Source organism: Xyrauchen texanus, chromosome 27 (assembly GCF_025860055.1).
Source record: "Xyrauchen texanus isolate HMW12.3.18 chromosome 27, RBS_HiC_50CHRs, whole genome shotgun sequence".
In the NCBI taxonomy this organism is placed as follows: Eukaryota; Metazoa; Chordata; class Actinopteri; order Cypriniformes; family Catostomidae; genus Xyrauchen; species Xyrauchen texanus.
Window position 1 is genome coordinate 29,806,591 of NC_068302.1, and position 22,936 is coordinate 29,829,526.

Below are 22,936 nucleotides of genomic sequence, written 5' to 3' on the forward strand. Positions count from 1 at the left end.
TATCTTCATCCCAAAATAGATAAAAAAAAATGTGAATGGCAAGATTGATCTTTTACTTCTAAGTTTACTTTAGATTTGGTTGTGTTGATTATGTTTGTTAAATAGCAGTTTATCTGGGTAGTTTAGGCCCTATTCGTTTTTGTAATTTATATATATTTTTAGAATCAATATTTTTGTAATGTACCAAGTTAGAAGGTTCACTATACAATTTCCTACATTAGCTGAGACACAATTTCTTTAAAACAGCACTGTAACTAAAGTACTGGTGAATAAGAATAAAATCAAAATCTAATAAAAACAAATTTGAATGTGAATCAGAATTTAATCAAATTGGTCAATCTGTATTGATACCCATCCCTAGACAATAGGACTTCATCCTCATAATTTAACATCTGAATGATAAATATTTCAACAACCCAGAGTTTACAGTGTTGTTACATAGAATCAGATCCTTTATTAAGTACAGCAACTTGAGGCATTTGCACAGGAAATAAACATCTTAAAACACAGAATACAGTGTGGCATAATATGCATAAAAGTACCAGGTATAGGTTCATATGCAGGACTTGTAGTGTTCTTCATTCAACGAGAAGAGCTCACTGTGAGCACATTCAGTGTTAAGTCTATATTAAATTTATTCAGGCTCCTGCTCTTCAATACATTGAAGTTGTTGTGAGAGAAGCCCAGTGCATGGGATTGTTCAGGCTTTTCTTGTGTAAACGCAGCAGTCTTATTCTGCTTGGAATGATAGCTTGGTAAACCACACCTCCTATACATCTGGAAGCTCCTTCTCCTAAAACCACACATTGAGTCCACTCCAGTGCCAGTCAGTCCCTTTTGCTCATTTATGTAAAGTCAACCTCCTTCCTCTTTTTAAAGCATCTTTCAGTAAAAAAATACAAGTGCAGGAAGCTCCTCAAGAGGTGAAAGAGGGTGGGATCTGATTGGATAACATTGAACTAGGGTAGGTAGGTATCTTCATTGGGGTACGGCTCAGTTATTGCTGGGTGAAGCTGAGGACACATGGAGAAGTAATAATTGGATAGTAGGTGGGGCTTGAATAGTGCATGATGGAACAGTAGATTAGTAGAAAATTCAAGACCCGTCAGGAGGGGTGGTGGTGAAACCAGCTATACAGCTCAAGTGTTGCGCGGCATCTCACACTGTTCACAGCGGTGCAGCGCGGGGTGGTTAAGGAAAGTGCAACTTTCACAGTTCCATGGAGCTCCCTCGTAATCCTCGTCTCTTTGCACAACTGGAGGTTTAACTGTTCAAAGGAAACAAGACATCATGAGACACACAAAACATCAGTTCATCATCTAAACACACATTATTGCTTAATTGCACTAGCATTCTAGCCACGCCCCGTGTCATCTCTGAATTTGGGCCACTTGCCCAATATAGCAACAAAAGTGTAATGAAAATAGAACAAGGGTGCAAGAAACACTATCATATTAAGCAACTTAATACCCTCCATTCCACTGGTGTAGTTAGAGATCAGGACAAAATTGACAGGATATACAGTATGAGTAAAGTGCTAATATTAGCTCAAGGGAAGAAAATCTATAAATTGCATAAGATACTGTGGGGTTCTAAACTCCACATAGAAGATGTGACATTCAAATTTTTATTTAAACCTGAAGATTAAGTTCAGGATTTAAAAAAAATTTAAACAAAGAAAAATTTACGTAAAATAGTAAAATTTCGAGGTCACTAATCAAAAAAGCAAATTTGTGAGATTTCCTTGATTCCCCTAAAGCACACAAGATGCTCTTTGTAACATTCTCAGATTTAAGTAAAAAACAAAACTAAATATTAAGTCGTCCAGGCATTGATGTGATTTATGTAAACTGTTCACTAATTTTTATGCTAATACAATTTGTAATGAAAAAAGAAAACAATTAAGAAAAAAAAAATGCACCACTGACTTTTGAACCCTTTTTATATTTAATGAAAACCATATCTGGGATATATTCTAGTATAGCAAAGGAACAATATAAGATGACATGATTAAACATAGTATAACAAGAACTTCAAAATCCAAAGCTTTTTGAATTCCCACCTCTTATGGGTGGTGCAACAGGGCCAGGCTGAATATTATCATAAAAATTGTTCATGGCTCTCACATCAAACTTGCCTAAAAAAAAAATAAAAAAAGGTAATCAGTAATCATAACCAGTAGCACATTATGTGCAATCAGATGAAATAATGCAGTGTACATTGATCAGCCACAACATTAAAACCACTGACAGGTGAAGTGAATAACATTACATATTATTTCGTTACAATGGCACCTGTCAAGGGGTGAGATATATTAGGCAGCAATTGACCAGTCAGTTCTTGAATTTCATGTGTTGGAAGCAGGAAAAAATGGGCAAGTGTAAGCATCCGAGCGACTTTGACAATTGCCAAACTGTGATGGCTAGACGACTGGGTCAGAGAATCTCATTGATGTGCGTGGGGAGCGAAAGCTAGCCCGTCTGTTCTGATCCCACGGAAGAGCTACTGTAGCACAAATTGCTGAAAAACTTAACGCTGGCCATGATAGAAAGGTGTCAGAACGCACAGTGCACTCTAGATTGCTGCATATGGGGCTATATAGCTGCAGACCGGTCAGAGTGCCCCTGCTGACCCGTCCACCACCGATGCTCAATGGTCTTGTTCTGATGCTCACATGCCCAATGGAAGGTGGCCTGTTCTGATGAATCATGTTTCCTTTTAGATCATATGGATGGCATGGTGTGTCGTTTGCCTGGGGAAGAGATGGCAGCAGGATGCACTATGGGGAAAAAAGGCAGACCGGCGGAGCCAGAGTGATTCTCTGTTCTGCTTGGAAATCTTGGGTCCTGGCATTCATGTGGATGTTACTTTGACACGTTTCACCTACCAAAAGATTGAGGCAGACCACATACACCCCTTCATGGCAACGGTATTCCCTGATGGCAGTGGCCTCAGCAGGATAATGCACCCTGCCACACTGCAAAAATTGTTCAGGAATGGTTTGAGGAACATGACAAAGAATTCAAGGTGTTGACTTGTCCTCCAAATTCCCCAGATCTCAATCCGATTGAACATCTATGGGGATGTGCTGGACCAACAAGTCTGATCAATGGAGGCCCCACCTCGCAACTTATAGGACTTAAAGTATTTGCTGCCAACGTATTGGTGCCAGATACCACAGGACACCTTCAGAGGGCTTGTGGAGTCCATTCCTCGACGGGTCAGAGCTGTTTTGGCGGCACAAGGGGGAACTTCATGATATTAGGCAGGTGGTTTTAATGTTGTGGCTGATCGTGTATATGTTCAGTTCATACTGTGTGTCATAAGGGTGACTACATTTGTGCTATTTTTACCTCTAGACTGCAGGTCTGTCTCCTTAATGGTGCAATCAATGTCAATCTGGAGCTGTCTGTTTTGGGACCGAATTCTGGTCATCTCCTCAGGCTAGCAACATAGACAACATGCACACAACACCATTCTTTACCTTCACTTCTCCTTTAACATTAACTACACACAAAATATATTCCAAGCATTTTATCGCTTCAACACTTCACATAAGCCTGTGTAAATTCAGAGGAATAAGATGACGCCTTTACTGGATGAGTACATCATGTACAGGAATGAGATTCATTCATGTTCTGTGAAGCGCGTAGAATGGGTGAGAACTGAGTGAACAGATGTGATTCATAGTTAAAGAGGTACTGCATGTACATTTTTGGTACGTTTGCTAATATGGGAGGCTAATTTGGAGAATTTTTTCATACTCTTTATATGTGAGGTAAAACAAGTGAGTGTTTGTGTTCCCCACCCCCTTCAAAAAGATGCATTCCAACACTCTAAAAGCTATAAAATTAGTGAGTCTCTCTTACACGAAGAATTAGACTGGTGCTGTTCACTCGTCTGATACGTCTCTGCAGGGCGTCAAATTCCATTTCATTCACATCTGCCTTCAACTGCTCCAGTTTCCGCCGTTCCAGCATGAGCTCTTTTATCAAACGCTCCATCCGTGCACGCTGGTGCAACAGTAGTGCTGGGGAAGATACAAACAACATTAAACAAATTAGACACCTTATCCTGACATGCATAAAAAGACACTATACAGATGCAAAGAGATGCAGGAATTGGAATATGAATTTCTAAGATAATTATATTTTATATAATTATTAGGCATGTTATGAAATATCAATATATCGATTATTGATCATTGATATATTGATCAACAGTTGGGCTTCTGTTAAATGTCTGGTGTAATAGCATTGGGAGACCACAAGGAGGTGATATACATTTATTGAAGCAGGTCACAAGGCACAGGTATCACAACATAGGTCGGATATATTAGAGCTCCTTGCACAGGAGTTATGAAGGTTTTTGTACTTCTTAAAAAATGAAAGCGACGTTGAAGAGTTTGCAGGTTAGTGTGTAAAACTGGTTTACCTGCACAAACTGAATGATTAGAAATTGTCATTTGTCTGTACGTCTCTTTAAAGTGGTTTAATTTAAGCAGTCAAACCACAAAAAGACATGCATGTACTTGTAACTGAAAATACATAGATTAGGCTATATGAAAGATTCATATACACAATATATCATCCACTGATGGCTAGAGTAGAGTCCTTTTGGGTCGAATTTAAAGGAAAACTTTGAGAGTCGAGCTCCTGGTCCTGCAGATATTTGAGCAGCCTCTGGAGGTGGAGAGCAGTGGTATGTACCTTCATTGAAAATAATTATGAATTTTAGAATGTGCCATGTCGTCTGCCAGACATGTCCGGTGTGCGACCCCTTTTAATTTACACTGCTGCTCACTCTTTACCAAAGTTGTGTTGAGAAATATGTTTGAAAAGACAAAGAGGGTTGTGCAATGGTTAGCCCTATTTATATCAAAACAAATCCTAATTAATATCGATAATCATCTGGAAAATCTTCTTGATGTGTGAAAAAGGCATCCACCCCAAGCCCAATTATTATCTAAAAAAAAAAAAAATAGAATTTAAAAAAAAAAAAAATTAAGATTAGCTGTCCCTGTAAACAAGTCAACCACATTGAATTTGACCATTTCAAATGCTACCATACCTAAAACTGAAATAAGGTCCCCCCCCCCCATCAAGATTACACTAGTCTCACCTAGCCAGACTTTACTATCGGCATGAAGTTTGGTCTTTGCAGCTTGTTCTATACACGAACTGCAAACTAAAACAAAAAGGGCCATATGAGCAATATGCACAGCAATGGACCATTGTTTGTTAAAGTGATTATTTTGGGGCACATAAATCTGGAATTGGACATAACTCGGAAAACAAAGGCATATATAAAAGTGTGCTCAACGATATCTCGTTTCTTTTTTATAAATGACTGAAACAAAACTCTTTAATATCCATCCAAAGTGAGATACTATAAAACTAATCCTGTGCTTATCTCTTCCACAGAAGCATCCATTTACTGTTAAAGACCTATGCACCTGCATACTGGAAATTGCATGAAAGCCAATGAGATTGGAGCTTGCGATGTTGAAAAGCAATATGCAATCAAACAATCCATAAAATGTCACATGAGACAATGTATATTCTTGTGGCCTTACATAAGCAGATTCTTACCTTGAGTATATGCATAGTCATCCGAGCCAGAGCTGGATCGTCTAGGCATGCGGTTGATCTGGCAGGAGATGTTCCCTGGCAGCACAGAGATGGGCAGGATGGGGGGAGGGGCAGCATGGCGCTCTCCCTGGTCCACTATATTGAGGAGGGATTCTGCCTCAACTGGTGGAGAGCCTGATGAATACTGTGCCTGTCCAGGGGACACTTTGATCTTGATGAATGCAGAAGTGGCAGGCTGGGGAGATGATGCAGGTCGGGGCCTTGCCACACCCTGGTGCACATACATTCCTTGATGGATGGTGGCCCCAGGGGGTCCGCTCATACTAATAGCCCGAGATGGGGAACTCGGGGAAGGGCTGTTGGCCATATAGAGTGTTGGAGTATGTACAGGGGAGTTGCTTCGTGTTCGCTGTCCATCCAGTGTGATCTCTATCTGGTTCTTCATTGGACCTTTGGAGGACAAGTAGGGCCTGTGGGACATGGGCATGGGTTGCTGGTAAGACAGGCCAGGGAGCGTGGGGGAACTTATGGGCAAAAAAACATGGGGCGGCTGCTGGACCTGATGTTGGGGAGAGCTGTAAGGGGACTGATATGTTGGAGTGGCGTAAGGAGACTGCTGGTACACAGATGTCCCAGACGTCGGCCAGGGAGTGGGCTGAGGACTCTGAGAGGGTGAGGGACGCATGTACATGGTGTTCCCGCTGTTACAATAAGCACCAGGAGGAATCTGCAATGCCTGGGGGGCAGAGGGGATGTTCTGGGAGAGGGTAACTGTTATGGGAGTCATGTAACGTGCAATGGAGGGATATGTAGGTGACATGCCCTGGATGCTGGGTGGAGGAGTGGAGATGTTTGAGCGTCCTTGGTCGTTCACGAAGAAGGGGTTGAACCCTGGTGATGGCACCATGGTAGCAGGGGCGGAGAGAGGCTCAGGGAAGCCACTTCGAGGATGCTCAATGTGACTCTCACTGGAACTGTGGACCAAAGCCCGGCCGCCAGCATTATTTTTTGCTCCTTCAGGAGCAGGGTAACCCACACTTATACGCAGCATGTGGTTCCGGTTCAAGTGCACCTCATCTGGACTGTGGAACTCCTCATACAGGTATCGATTACTCTCTTGAGCCAGCAGATGGCAGCAGAGGTCCAGGTTATTGTTGTTCTGAAGAGGAAATGGAAAACAGTGAAGGAAACCTGTACTTGCACCTGACACCAGTCTGACAAAATGACTTAACACAAATGTGATTCTAAGAACTGGCATTTGCCCAGAATGACTAAGCATGATATATGAATGCTATCAGCTTATAGACTGATGAACTCTGTCAATCTCTCAAACAATTAATCAAGATTACATTTATGGCTGCAGCAATAAACTAATCATGGAGAGTTTCAGTTACAGCATTCCTTTCAGCATACTCGTGTTGCGTCAAAGGTTTCTATTTACAACTTGAGCATAGAGCACAACAGCCGTGTTATGGATGCAAAAATTCCATTCATTTTCTCCATAGACTAATTGATTTTTAATGAAAACTTCTAAACCTTTGAAGACAGACCTACCGTGAGCTCTGAGGTTGTTCATCGATGGTATATGCCTCTGCTGAAGCTGTGATTAGTATGTGTTAATTCAACTTCATTGTTTAAAACTGTGTTTAATAGCGGAATCCCTAGTGAAGAACTACACTCCCCATTATAAGGCAGAGAAAGACACACCAATCAGGGAATCACAGGCAACAAGGCAAGTAAAAAAAAAGCTCTGCTGTGACCGCCCACTTCCATAAGGCTCTGTGAGTGATCAAGTCAGTCTCTCTGTACTCTCAAACTAACTGTTTATTTACCAATAACTGAATATTTTGCAACTTTAAATCAATCATTTTATTTAAGTCATTTGCAATGCTTTATGGTATTGTAGATCATGCCGTCATGAAAGATGGTGACCTTGTACCAATTTTCTGTCAAATTTTCAAACTATTTGTACTTTTGTGATTCACATTGCAGCTGGTTCATTTGGTTAATGGCATAGAACTCTTTTATGAAGGTTTGTTTTTGTAATACCAATGAAAGAAATGCCCAAATACCCATTTTCAGAATCAAGATGGCTAAAAATATGGGTGGGTTCTGTTGCACTCTACTGAGCAGCATTGAGCATTGTAACCAATCACAGACCAGTTTGTTGTCCACATGAATGCACTGCAAAATCAGGTGTTTAAATTGTTGTATGGATCTATCAGTAATGTCAACTGGTCCCAATGACTGAGTTTCAAGCATTCTGATCCACAGATGTTTGTTTTATGTTTCACTTCTGTTCATAATGGCACACAAAAATAAGTGTTAAAGAACTACAGCAAATAGCACTGGGGTAGAATGAAATAGTTTTGGAATCTAGATGTTGAGCCACTGAGAATTCTATTAATAGAAATTAGAGATGATGTGTGTAATTTTTTTCAATGTTAAAATACTTTCTATTATTGCAGCTTAATATGCATAGACAACTTCAAGTAAACCATTCATAAGTTGATTTCTCTATACAAGTGTATATACACTGTGGCTCTATGACACACAAATGTTGCTCTGTTTGTTTGAGCAATCCAGCCAGCTTGACACCGCTACACTGGCTCAACCTATGGCACAGTTTGGGGTGGGACTATGTTTGTTTGACCAATGGAAGACAGATGGTGTTCTCAGATGTTTATTTTTGCAATTCTGTTTGGTGATGCTAGTAGTGCAGAAATTACTCACCTCAAGGAATAGTTCACCCAAAAATGAAAATTCTCTCATCCTTTTCTCACCCTCATACCCTGGTGTGTATGAACCTACTTTCTTCTGCAGAACACAAACGAAGATTTTTAGAAGAACATCTCAGCTCTGTAGGTCCATACAATGCAAGTGAATGGTGACCAAAATGCAGTATCACTTTCACGTTCTTCTTCTTTGGTTTATGTCAATTCACATTCTTTGTGCATATCGCCACTTACTGGGCAGGGAGGAGAAATTATAGTAAAAGGACTTTAAAGGGGTCATATAATGCCATTTTTGTACAAGTTAATATGAATCTTTAGGGTCTAAATGAAAACTTTGTAATATACTTTTATTAAAAATTCTCATTAGTATTTTAAGAAAACACAAATTTTACCTGCTCAAAAACAGCTCCGTTTTCAGCACGCCGTTTCAGAGCATATGACTTTAAATGATAATGAGCTTTGGTCACCCCGCCCCTCCGTTCTGGAGTTATTCTCCGTATAACTGTTTTTTTGACATTACTTCTTAATCAGTAACATACAAGTAAACCAGGTGTAACTTAGTGTTACCATGTTAACTGTAACACCTGCGTACACAGTTTTTAATAACACAATAACCATAACGCGTTGTTCATTATAAACGTGGGATTATGAATTATATTGAGAACGTCATAACGTTATGGAAAACATGCCGTAATGTACCCTGAGTGTAAACATTAGCCACATTCATTGTGAAGCGTGCAAGCGATTTGTAAAGATTAATATAAAGGTTAATAAAACGTTACACTTACTTCTTCTGGAGGTGCAGAGGGAATATAAATAGTTGGTACCGAATCTTTTTTCAGCAGCAGCTTCTTAGCAAAACCAGCTTTATACTGACCCTCGTTTATAAAGCAGTCTGGTGAAAAATGATTCGCGCAAACATGAACGCATTGACGTTGCTCGTGGGGAATATTCCCATCAGTAAACAAAACTCAGCCACTGCGTCTTCAGCGGTTCAGATTTAGGAACATCAAAATGACTGCTGTGTTCATTATTACACCGAAGAACAGAACACCACAATCGCTTAGGCGCCATTCTGCTCCAGTGTATCAACAATGATGACGGACTATGATTGACAGCTCGCTCACGAGCGAGGGCGGGTCTGTGTTGAAACACTGCTGTCAATCAAAAATCCTGGGAGGGGCGTCCGACCGTGTGACGTCACACGGTCGAACGGCTCGATTTGAGGCAGGGGAAAATATATAAGGAGATTAAAACAAAAACACTGGATGGATTTTTATCATAATAGGATGGTTGTGTACAGGCACAGCCAACACACATTTCAGTACAATCAACTTGAAAAAGTGCATGTACCATTATATGACCCCTTTAAAATGGATCTGTTTCTCATCCACACCTATCAAATTGCTTCTGAAGATATAGATTTAACCACTGCAGTCTTATGGATTACTTTTATACTGCCTTTATATGCTTTCTGGATCTTTAAAATTCTGGCCACCATTCACTTGCATTGTATGGACCCACAGAGCTGAGAAAATTTTCTAAAAATATTTGTGTTCTGCTGAAGAAAGTCATACGCATCTCGGCTAGCACAAGGGTGAGTAAATGATGAGAGCATTTTCATTTCAGTTTAAATAATTACAATAACAAGAGGACATAATCAATAATTATGATCATAATCGTGTCATAACACAGCATATCATTTTTGGCTGGTATTCCTCAGTATATGACCTCTATTTAGAAATGTTGATCATTATAAGCTCATCTATTCCAAACACCTCTAGTTTGTTCATCCAAAGTAGGTTCTCACCTGAAGAAGGCATTGAGACACTACTTTCTCTGGAATTTCTGGGAAACGCTGCTTTAGGTCCTGCAGTATGTGATAGTCCAGCTGAGGCCCTCCTTGCGCCATCCTGAGCCCAAAGAGGAAGTCACTTCAAGTAGTCCGCAGCCTGGAGCGCAGCACCTGCACTCCACTCATCCCCTGACAAAGCACATGATAACAACTCATCAGAGCCATAGATCAAATCTGAACACCCACATGCATGGTCAACGAACTGAGTCGACGCCTATGATTCTTACGTAATTCCATAACAAAGGGAAATCATTAAAGGTTGCTTGTGCGCCAGACGGCCGCAGACACTCGGCTGCCGCAGTATACAAATGGCGCACTGTTAGCGCGGAACAGATCCTTAATGCCTGCAACTGGAAAAATGCCATTTATCAGAACAAAAAGTCGATTTTATCGCACGTTTATGGCAAATCGGATGGACGATGCAACGCTAGAGCTACAATCATCAATCGTCTATCGGCGCTGGGTGTGTGGAGGAGGATTACAATGGCTTGTGTTGTGTTTAGCAATACACACCAGGCAACGACCTGCAATCTGAGACATGTCCGTGTGTCATGTGTAAAACTCCCATCAGCTCAACATCATTCTTCCACACGCACATTTGACAGGTGCGTCTAACTGTTAAAGGCATAATTACAGCAATCGTAACAACTTGCTGCATTAAACATCAGCTAGATAATTACAGAAACAATGACTATTTTTCCAGTCCCCAAAGATACATTGCTATAAGTATCATACAAGTCATGCATTTAAATAAAGCTATAGATGTCAAACAAGGCCTTCTTCATTAGACAAAAACGCTGATCACAGAAGGGTGCAACTAGCAAATTGTACAACATGATATTTTATAGTATATGAACGCCTCCTTGGACTTCAAGTTCTATAAAGAAACTGAAAATTACACCCATCAACTCGTCGACAGAAACACAGGAAAAGTGCAGGTTCATTTCAGAACTCTCCTGCTAGCTGAACCAGCGACTCATTAAGTGACACATTAGCTAGCTAAACAGCCATTTACCAACAAAACAATACTATACAAAGTCAAGCAATCCCGGTTCTGCTAGTTACCTGTGTCTAGCGCCTCTTTATCGCCGTGAAACCACATCAAACCGCCGCCAAATCCGTTTAAGAGCTATAACTCAACGCTATTTTTACATGATGACAAAGATAGAAAGCCGCAATTTATGTGATCAACACAGACAAGAGCGTCTCAAAACAAAACAAAAGTTTCGACATCATTCTTCAAAGTGAATCGAAATTTACTGCAGTGTTACATCATATTTTCACGTGTGTCGTTATTGCACGGACTTGTCTCCAGGATAAGCACAAGAAAGACAGCAACATTGGCTGTTCATTAACCGTTAGCTTTAGCATAGCCGTTAGCTGTCCGGTTTTTAGCTGCAGGGAGAAACGGAAGCGCAGCGCGCGCCACTCCCCTCACCGAACTGTGCGATCTGAGTGAGATCTCGAGCAGCGGCTGCTGCGAACGTGTGCATATCTGTTTGATCTCTTATGAATCCGATACCTGACAATAGCTGGTTGACATCATAAAGAACTCTCAAAGTAGCACATTATCTGAACGCTGTTTCGATGCACTACAAACGACAGATTGCTGCTCTCACTGTGCTGAGAGCAGCGTATTAAATAACATACCGTGGGATGGAGACTTACGGCCGTTGACATCCAAGCAGGCTTTTATAGGTGGCAAGACACCGCGTTGTATGGGACGGGTGAGGTGATCGAAATTACAACGGTGGCTGACACCAACAAATCCCCGGATTTCCACAGGGTTCCCGGCGGCTGGTCAGATCATTCGCAACAAAATTGTCGTCTTCACTTACGCCTACTGCTCTTCCTCTGTCATTCCGGTTGGATGTTCCTCATTTACTGACATAAGGCACTTTCATGCCATCTGTTGGGCTGGGGATAAATGTAAAATATAGAATAAATATTTTAGATACTGTATATTTTACTATTCTAATATATAATCCATAAGTGCTATAATAATAATTGTGATAAGAATAATAATATAAGCTAATGCGTTTAGTGAAATTATACTTTGTTAGCTAACATTCTCTAATTGATTATTCATTTGTATTTATGTATTCACATCTTTCAAATCAAATCACTTTATTGTCTCACGACCATATACACAAGTGCAACAGTGGGTGAAATTCTTGTGTGCAGTTCTAAGGGAATAGTTCACCCAAAAAATAAAATTCTTTCATCATTTACTCACACTCATGCCATCCTAAATGTATATGACTTTCTTTCTTCTGCAGAACACAAACAAAGATTTTTCGAAGAATATTTTAGCAATACAAGTGAATGGTGGCCAGAACTTTGAAGCTGCAAAAAGCATATAAAGGCAGCATAAATGTTATCCAAACGACTTCAGTGGCTAAATCCATGTCTTCAAAAGAAATATGATAGGTGTGGGTGAGAAACAGATCAATCTTTAAGACCTTTTTTACTTTAAATTCTCTTCCCTGGTGGTCATATGTGCAGAGCATGTGAATTGCCAAAATTAAAGAAAAAGGATGTGAAAGTGAAAGTGAAGATTAATAGTAAAAAGGGCTTAAATATTTATCTGTTTCTCACATACACTTATCATATAGCTTCTGAAGACATGGATTTAACTACTGGGGTCATATGGATTATTTTTATGATGCATTTATATACTTTTTGGGCCACCATTTGCTTGCATTGTTTAGACATAAAGAGCTGAGATATTCTTCAAAAACCTTAATTTGTGTTAAGCAGAAGAAATAAAGTTATACACGTCTGAGATGGCATGAGGGTGAGTGAATTATTAATTTCTGGGTGAACTAAGGCTGTTTTCTGTAACAGTGCTTTAAAGCTATATGTATTGTGAACAGTGATATAGAAATATTACTGACTTGACCTTGAAAAAAACTTTTTATTCATGCAAAAAATGTCCTAATTTTGGGCTCAAATTCCAATACATTGGTCACATGAATTTCTTACAAATCACCAGATGAGGGAGTCATTTGTAAAACCGGCTCAGCTAAAGATATGGTGGTGCCATAATAATAAACAGCTCTGGAAACCGGATAAATTGATGTGTCGTAAGAATGAAGGCAACTTATTTATGCATTGATCCTACATATTTACAGTAACTAATGAATGCATATGACAGAGCTCTCAAGACCAATACTCCAACTCGAATTTGTATATTACTAAAGCATACTGTATATACACAGTGAAACACCTATAAGTCATATTTCTATTGGGATCTTTGACACAAACAAGTATTTCAGATCATAGCAAAGTTATTTGAGATTGATAAGTCAACGTCTTCTCTGAGCTCCTGGTCAGCCAGCCAGTTCTCACTTGTCACAAGCCTTAATTTAGCTTAGCTCTGGTACCTGATAGCAGAGACTTCAGTTATCTGTCAGCAGATATGCAGAGGAAATACAGTTCTCTTTGGACTTTAGTCATAATGAGGAAAGGATACTGTAATGTTCACAGAACACTACTTAAACGTGGGGCTTAAATCACTTTAATGATTATTTGTGCATTTTTCATCAGTTATAAACAATATCATAATCAATATTATTCATGTCATTATTGTTTCAGAGCCTTTAAATAGTTTTGGTGTATTATGAAAAATACTGCACACATCACAATTGGACCAATATAATCACAGTAATCACAAGCTACAGTAAAAAAACTAAATCATTAAATGTATGTTCTGATTTCATCACAAAATGCATCTTAATATAAAACAGAATACATACAAAATAAAGGAAACTAGACCTATCCAAGTTTATTTCAGTGCCTGAACCAAAAATCATTGGAGTAGGCCTGAGTGAATTGTTATGTTGCATATTTCAGCAACTGTGAAAGAAATACAAGTAGTTTCTCTTTCTCACCAACTGCAAACCATCCTTCCTGTGTTAAGATCTGCACCTGTTCCTGTAGAATAAATGCCAAGCTTGCCCAACAGCTGACCTGCTGATAGAGTGAGCAAGACAGACAGATAAACAAACAGAAAAGGAAACAGAGAAAAAGAAAAAATGAAACAGAAAGAAAGAGGGAAGTTAATTGTCACATTGTAAACATTATAACTGGGACCACACACACCACACTGTTATCACAGTGCGTATACTCTTTTTGCGATAATTGCAGTCTGTCAAGATTTTCAATCATCTTGGTCATCAAATTGCCAAACATTCATGAGTTTTAGACTTGAGTCTATTCACCAACCAATACATTTCTTTAAATGTAAATAAATGGGGAACAAAATATTCTATTTTTCCTTGATATGTTCTAACAAATGATCTCTGTATAGGTGTGTCCCAAACCGCACAATTCTGCACTAATATACACCACTTTTTAGTCTAAGTAGTGCGAGTAGTGTTTACTGAAAATGCGACAAAATAAGTGTGCTGCAAGTACCCAGATGATGCACTTCTTCAAACGTCAAAATGGAGCGTGGAATGTGACCGTACGCGACCTGCTGTACGTAGCGGAAGGGGTGGAGTTACCTGGTTGCGTTGCTGGTCTGACAAAGACAGTTGTAAACAATGGAGAATGTGGCAACCAGCAAAACATCAGTAAAGACAGTACCTTTCAAATATGAACTGAAAGTTTTACCATCACCCAGTAAATATGTTTGTTATTTTGGATATAAGTGTTAAACTGAGTTGCAACACATCATGTGCATTTGAAACATCACTTCCGTCATCAGTTAAACAACGAATGCTTCCATGTAGTAAAAAAAACAAAAACATGAAGTGTCCCATTTGGGATGAAACTACACTTATATATATATATGTGTGTGTGTGTGTGTGTGTGTGTGTGTGTGTGTGTGTGTGTGCATAGTGAATAGTGAGTCATTTGGGACACAGATAGTGTCTTTTTTTCCACCCTTAAATCCAGTTCAAATGGGCAGCTGGCTAAAAAATGTCACAGGTCACAACCTGAGGAAGTGCCAGACTACCTCCACTCCACCTGTATAGAGAGGACTTGCTGTAGCACCATTCACCACACTTGGAGCATTGAGCTATTTATAACACCTTCTATTGCTGTGTTTGTCAAGTCATTCAACTTTGAAAGACGATATACAAGATTTAGCCTACTTTCAACAAACTTTGTCCCTTGTTCTTAAATGGTTTTGCAAAGCTCTCCAGAACAAACAGTGTTTATGAAAAGGAGCACCATATATATATATATATATATATATATATATATATATATTATGAAAAAAAGAAAACTCACAACACCAGTAAATTATATACTTAATTATCCATGTTGAGAACAGAGAGAAAAGCATACAGTTTACAACTCAGGGGTGGCGCTCATTAGAGCAACACAGTAGTGAGAGAAGAAGTATTAACAGGCCTTCCGCTGGCTAGCTGTCTCCATAGCGCTGATTTCTGCTCACAGGTGGGACACTATTTTGGGCTCTCCCCTTGTCCCCATTGGTCTTCCAGACTAAATCTCTGGTTATAGTTCTCTAGCTTCATTAATGTTTATATGGATTTTATAGAGTGCTAATAATGTGAAGAAATTAAAATGCTGTCTAATTTACTCCACAGTTTTTATTGAAACCTGTTCTACTTTCCTTTTTTTATCTACTGCTATGTTTTTACATATCTCTATAAAACGGGATTGTAACTATGGTCTGCCTCGAATAATTTCCTCTTTCATATAGGAGGAAAGTAATGCAACATCTTGCATGGCATTGCAAACATCTCATACAAACATCCTCCTTCAAAAGCCTTGGGATGCTTCTCAGAGGTGCTGGGTAAATCTCTTTAACACTGAGTTTGAGTCTTCCACGGGGAGTGCTCAAAGGTGCCCCCGGCCAAAGGGAGAGAAATGCATGCTGGGTCTGAGCTCACGTTACAGATGACAGCGCTGTACTTTAGGCTGAGGGGGTTTCCAAATGTCTTCAACTCTTTTTGGTGATCACTTCTTGAATTAATCTATTATCTATTAACATACAATCAATTGATAATAGCTCCAAAATGTTCACAAAAATAAGAGGAGGGAGAGGGACACTATTCATTACCAGTCCAAAATTTGTTCATAGAATATTATTAGTCACTGGAGCAAGGCATCAGAACTGTTCATCTTGAAAGCATGCTGCCATGTCAGAGGGCAATGACCCAACAGATCCCCACTGACACAAGGGGTGCGTTCCATTCAGAAGCGATCATCCCTAAGCCCTATTCCCTTCAAAGACTTTACCATCTCTGTGAGAGCATTCAAAAATAAAATGCTTTAAGGGTCATTTTGAAACGTCATTTTTATTGGAAATTCTGTTTGAAGCTATCTTACAGCGTGTCTATCATAATTGTTCTCCCTTTGTAGAGCCCTTTGGAGGCATGGAAAGTCTGAATCACACTGTGCACTATCACCATACAAACAAGTCCTGTTTTTTTTTTACGAGTTAAAGTTATATAATTTGCATTTTCTAAAATAAATAACAATACAAATCATAAGCCTAATATAAAATCCATGAAACTAACCTGCAGCTTATCATTTCTACAAGACAAAAACTTTTGTGTAGATATATGTAAGTTTGAGGTGACACATTTGATACATTTTCAGGGCTGGGCGCATAAACGAATATTGATTTCAATGACGGTTTTGGCTTACAATGATTATAAAAACAAGATTATCGCGATAAAAAGATTATTGTGCCGCATTCTGTTTTGCAATGATATAACCCCCAGCGTTATATCTTTAAATCATCCTTTATTAAAGTTCAAATAATAAGGAAGTGGTTATGAAAATAAATTCCAAAACTGGCATTTCTCTGTGTGGTCAGGGCCATGTCTATGAATTGGGTGAAGTGACGGGGAAGAGATTGAATCTTCTCCTGGCTGATGCACACTCTGGCACGGGGGACGCTCATCACTTGTGTGCGTTTGCTGCAGCTAGATTATAACATGATGGCTCACAACGTAATGAATCATAATATAAGTGTCACGTTCACGGTGTGTTCATGATCTTATCATGAAGAAAATCGGCAATGCGTGGCTGTCACGAATGTAAGGCAATGAAGGCAGACGAAGGTTGAGGATCCAAATGCAGCTTACTTTATTGTTAACAAAAACACAAAGGAAAACCCTCAGTGGGGAAATAAACATAAATAGAGAACTCGGGCAGGGAACACAGACCAGGGTAACAACATTCACAAACATTCAATGACTGACAGACTGAACAATCAGACAGGGTTTAAATACAAAAACATGGGACAAAGGGGCCAATGAACAAACAGAACACAAACTAGATGACAAGGTGATTAACAGAAACCAAAGGCAAATTAACAAGGGCAGGTGAAAACAATGACAGAGAACACGAACGCTAACAAGGAGACTAAGGAGTGCAAAAGTGACAAAAATGGCAAACAAAAGGGCAACAGTGAAACAAGACAAGGTATACATAACAGAGCCCCCCCTCAAAGGATCGGATTCCAGACGATCCTAAAGAAAAAAAACAAGGACAAAAACTCACAAAAAACAAAATGAGGGCACCAGGGGCAGACAGGCAGACCAGGGGGGCACAAGAGCAAGAGGGCAGTCCAAGGGGCACAGAGGGCAGGCAGGAAGTCCAAGGGGGCAACGAGTGGCAGACAGGCAGTCCAGGGGGGCCAAGATTAGCAGACAGGCAGTCCAAGGAGGCCGAGAGGACAGGCAAGCAGTCTATGGGGGCACAAAGGGACAGGTTTAGGGGGCCAGGGAGGTATCGACCGGGCAGGGACAGGTTTAGATGGCCCGGGGGCTGGCCATAAGGCAAGGGCCAGCTCAGGGGGCCTAGGAGAAGGCCACAGGATAGAGGCCGGTTTTGGTGGCCTGGGAGATGGCTGTGAGCCAAGGGCCGGTTCAGGGGACCTGGGACGTGGCCAGAGGACAGAGGCCGGTTTTGGTGGCCTAGGAGATGGCCATGGGGCAAGGACCGGTTCAGGAGGTCTGGGAGCTGGCCTCAGGGCAAGGACAGGTTCAGGAGGCTTGGGGCCTGGCCGCAGGGCAAGGACAGGTGCAGGAGGTCTGGGAGCTGACCTCAGGGCAAGGACAGGCTCAGGTGGCCTGGGAGCTGGCCACAGGGCAAGGATAGGTTCAGGAGGCCTGACAGCTGGCCACAGGGCAGGGACAGGTTCAGGAGGCCTGGGAGTTGACCACGGGATGTGGGTAGGCTTGGGGGTCCTGGGTGGTGGCCGCAGGATAGGGGCCGGCGGTGCCGCATGAGGCGGAACCAAGGAGGACTTCGGAGGCGGAGCCGTAGAAGACTTGGGAAGCGGCGCCGAAGGAGGCGTAGGCAGGCCCGTGGGGGGCTTAGGAGGCGGAGCCGAGGGAGGCCCAGGGGGCGGGGCCGAGGGAGGCCCAGGAGGCCGAGCCGGGAGAGGCAGAGCCGGGAAGGAACTAGGAGGCGTCGGAGGCGAGGCTTCGGAGGCGGAGCCGGGAGTGGCTCTTGCGGCGGGGCCGTGGGAGGCGGAGCCGTAGGAGGCTCGGGTGGCGGAGCCGTAAGAGGCGGAGCCGTAGGAGGCTCGGGAGGCAGAGCCGCAGGAGGCGGAGCCGTAGGAGGCTCGGGTGGCGGAGCCGTAAGAGGCGGAGCCGTAGGAGGCTCGGGAGGCAGAGCCGCAGGAGGCGGAGCCGTAGGAGGCTCGGGTGGCGGAGCCGTAGGAGGCTGAGCCATAGGAGGCGGAGCCGTAGGAGGCTCGGGAGGCAGAGCTGTGGGAGGCTCGGGAGGCGGAGCCGTAGGAGGTTGAGCCATAGGAGGCGGAGCCCTGGAAGGCTCGAGAGGCCCGAGGGGCGGGGCCCTGGTAGGCTCGAGAAGCTTGAGGGGCGGAGCCCTAGAAGACTCGAGGGACTTGGGAGGCAGAGCCCTGGAAGGCTCGAGAGGCTCGAGAGACTTGAGAGGCGGAGCACTGGAAGGCTCGAGGGGCTTGAGAGGTGGAGCCCCAGGAGGCTCAGGAGGAGGAGCTCTGGAAAGCTCGGCAGACTTGAGAGACGGAGCCCTGGAAGACTCGAGAGACTTGAGAGGCGGAGCCCTAGGAGGCTCGGGAGGAGGAGCCCTGGAAGACTCGAGAGACTTGAGAGGCGGAGCCCTAGGAGGCTCGGGAGGAGGAGCCCTGGAAGACTCGAGAGACTTGAGAGACGGAGCCCTGGGAGGCTCGGGAGGAGGAGCCCTGGAAGACTCAAGAGACTTTAGAGGCGGAGCCCTAGGAGGCTCGGGAGGCGGAGCTCTGGAAAACTCAGGAAGCTCAGAAGGCAGAGTACTAGGAAGCTCGGAAGGCGGAGCTCTGGAAAGCTCGAAAGGCTCGAAAAGCAGAGTAGTAGGAAGCTCGGAAGGCGGAGCTCTGGAAAGCTCGGAAGGCAGAGTACTAGGAAGCTCGGAAGGCGGGGCACTGGGAAGCTCGGAAGGCTCGAAAGGCAGAGTACTAGGAAGCTCGGAAGGCGGAGCTCTGGAAAGCTCGGAAGGCTCGGAAGGCAGAGTACTAGGAAGCTCGGAAGGTGGGGCACTGGGAAGCTCAGAAGGCGGGGCACTGGGAAGCTCAGAAGGCGGGGCACTGGGAAGCTCAGAAGGCGGGGCACTGGGAAGCTCGAGAGGAGCTGACTCTTGGATGGGCGCGACCACTGGCGCTGGCCTTTGGACGGTCATGGCTACTGGCGCTAGCTCTTGCACGGTCGTGGCTAACGGCGCTGGCTCTTGGACGGTCGTGGCTACTGGCGCTGGCTCTTGGACAATCATGCTACTGGCGCTGGCTCTTGGACGGTCATGGCTACTGGCGCTGGCTCTTAGACGGTCGAGGCTACAGGCGCGGGCTCAGGGACGGTCGAGGTTACAGGCGCGGGCTCAGGGACGGTCGAGGCTACAGGCGCGGGCTCAGGGACGGTCGAGGCTACAGGCGCGGGCTCAGGGACGGTCGAGGCTACAGGCGCGGGCTCAGGGACGGTCGAGGCTACAGGCGCTGGCTCAGGGACGGTCGAGGCTACAGGCGCTGGCTCAGGGACGGTCGAGGCTACAGGCGCTGGCTCGCTGACCTCTGAGGCAACAGGCACTGGCTCACTGACTTCTGAGGCGACAGGCTCTGGCTGGGTTACCATGGTATGCGCCGGCTTGGGTTCGCTGTGCGCTGAGGGCAGAGCCAAGAGGGTTTTAGGGCATGGGGCTGCGGCAGGCGGAGGCTGGAGAGCAGAGACCTTTCCCCTTCTCCTCTTCCGCCGGGCTGGTGCGACTGGCGAAGCTGGGACGCTGTTCCTGGTCAGCGTGGCTTCAGGTTCGCTGGCCGTGGCTGGCAAGGGCTCCGGCTCGCTGACGGTGACATGCGTGGGCTCTGGCTCGCAGACCAGGGCAGGCGTGGGCGCAGGCTCGCTCACCGTGACATGCATAGGCTCTGGCTCGCTCACCGTGACATGCGTGGGCTCTGGCTCGCAGACCGGGGCAGGCGTGGGCTCTGGCTCGCAGACCAGGGCAGGCGTGGGCGCTGGCTAGCAGACCGGGGCAGGCGTAACAGGGAGAGCCTGGGACGGCTGAAGAGTCTCCACAGTAGGTGGGGAGGTAGGGTCCTTCCCAGCATGGCCCACAGTGAACGGGGAGCCGCACATCAATAAGGTCAACTCCAGGAAGTCGCGGAGAGTCCAGCCGCGTGATGCCGGTGGCAGCCACTCCTTCAGCCAGCCACTCAGATTTTCCCTGAAAAGACCACAAGGGAGGTGTCCGGGAAGTCCGCAACAGCCGCAACACCAAGGAAGTCGCGGACGTGGGCCTCAATCGGACGGTCCTCTTGCCTCAGGCAGAGCAGGTGGTATCTGGCACGTAAAACCGCTGGATCCATGGTGGTCAGTCGTTCTGTCACGAATGTAAGGCAATGAAGGCAGACGAAGGTTGAGGATCCAAATGCAGCTTACTTTATTGTTAACAAAAACAAAGGCAAAAGTGACAAAAATGGCAAACAAAAGGGCAACAGTGAAACAAGACAAGGTATAGATAACAGTGGCTGTATTATGAAGAGAAAGTTTTTTTTTTTTGTGAATTAAAGATGGATCGAAGTGAATATAATGGTGTGAGAGTCTTAGCCCATTATACACTGGAACAAAATACATTTTGGATTAGTCTTTTTTGGGTTGTTTTCCAAAATAATTTCTAAAACTCCTTTAAAACAACATACATTTACTTTAGGAGTTATACTGCAGATTGTTATCGGAGAATGTTAAATACAATTTTTAATTAGGGCTCGACATTAACGCTTGTCCGGGATAGGCCTGTTTCACTTATTAGAAAGTTAATATTCTTATCCTGCTGTTGAAAGTAATCCAGAGTGCATAATTTTATAATTAAGCGATCTAGTAACAGCTGTTTGATTGACAGGTGGCCTATGTGTGTGTGTGCTGAAAATGCTTGTGTTCCGAAAATGCTTGCGCTAATGTGCACACCTGAGCAGTTAAATACATTTACAAATTACGCCAAAATGCCTGTCTTGGTGATGTATTCATGTAAACCCAGAGAGTGATGTCTAAAGTGATAAGTGTAATCAGTGGCGAAAAAAGCGGATTTGTATTAAAATGTCGGGCCTGTAAGTATAAATGTAAGCTAATAGACCTGCTGCCACCTAGTGTGTCATTATAATAAACAAACAACCAGAACAAGAAAACGAGTAAACAATCACTGCTCTTGACTGAGTATCTTTAGTAGCTTTAAAAATTATTAATGTATTATAATCATACAGTGAAGACCAGTAGTAGTTTTATGTTGCATTTCATTCTGAATGTTTACTTGAGTAGTCTACTGCTTTTAAAAACTTTTAAAGCTGTTAAATAACAAATAATTTTCTTAATATGCATTGTTTTTGTTCTATTACTTTTAAACTATTTCTATTCATTGCTGTTTTTTTATTGTTATTTTATTACTGACTGTTTACTAGTCTTGAATAATACTTAAGAACTTTTCTTCCAAAATTAACATATTAATTAGTGTTATTATTTGTTTTTAGCTAGTATTGAGAATTGTCAAATTTCACTATCGACTACTGACAAGTATTGTGATAATGTATAGGCTTACATGGTAGATCTTGCTGCAATAACATGATGAAAAAGTACATCTTATTCCATAAATGTGAGCACTCCTGCTGTAAATAATGGCAAATGGACTCTTTTCTTTATTTGACTACCGTAACATAAAATAATTATAATATGAAAACAGCCTCCTCCCCTACAGTTTACATTTCAAGCTCAAGGAAATCCACTGTTAAAAAGACAAGTTTTTTAAAAGTTAAATAAATGCATGATTTTCCCAAAGTCAATGAGTTGCCTAATCGTGTTAAATAACTGTGATCTCACTATTGACCAAAATAACCGTGATTATGATTTTTGCCATAATCGAGCAGCCCTGTAATTTATGTTGAATTATTTCAACCCATCTGATATTGTTTGAATTCTAGAAACCATTGAGATTATCTGGGTTATCACACAGCTCTATGTGGCTGTGTGAAGTGAGTCAGAATTGGCTGGACATGCAACAGTCTCTCAAGATAAAGCCCACTGGCTCACACAGCCAACAATAGCTTTCCATGTAAACAAGGTGATGTTTATGTGGAAAATATGAAAGAAAGCAAACAAACCTGGCCGTTGCTTACGCAAAGCATCTATATATACAAAACTCATCTCTCATGTGCACGATTAGAGTATGACGATGCCCTCAGGAAATTAATAAACGAATGACTGAAAGACGAAATGTACTAGTAACTTAGGCCTACAGGTAATTCACGTCATTTAGCGATTGAA

General features: G+C 42.8%; 1 protein-coding gene across 3 annotated transcripts; it reads right to left on the reverse strand.

The window, feature by feature from the left end:
• Positions 1–432: 432 nt before the first annotated feature.
• tab3 (TGF-beta activated kinase 1 (MAP3K7) binding protein 3) lies at positions 433–12,035 on the reverse strand. 3 transcript variants are annotated; one of them, XM_052093646.1, is made up of 7 exons: positions 11,850–12,035; positions 10,137–10,310; positions 5,592–6,750; positions 3,870–4,030; positions 3,354–3,444; positions 2,063–2,137; positions 433–1,267 (listed from the first exon to the last, which is right to left on the reverse strand). In XM_052093646.1, exons 2-7 carry the CDS (start codon positions 10,236–10,238, stop codon positions 1,140–1,142), a joined length of 1,716 nt encoding a protein of 571 aa, XP_051949606.1. In that variant the 5' UTR covers positions 10,239–10,310; positions 11,850–12,035; the 3' UTR covers positions 433–1,139. The 3 variants fall into 3 exon arrangements, with proteins under 3 accessions (XP_051949606.1, XP_051949605.1, XP_051949607.1); XM_052093645.1 differs by having other exon boundaries at positions 11,832–12,035; XM_052093647.1 differs by lacking the exon at positions 11,850–12,035 and adding an exon at positions 11,247–11,808.
• Positions 12,036–22,936: the final 10,901 nt, after the last annotated feature.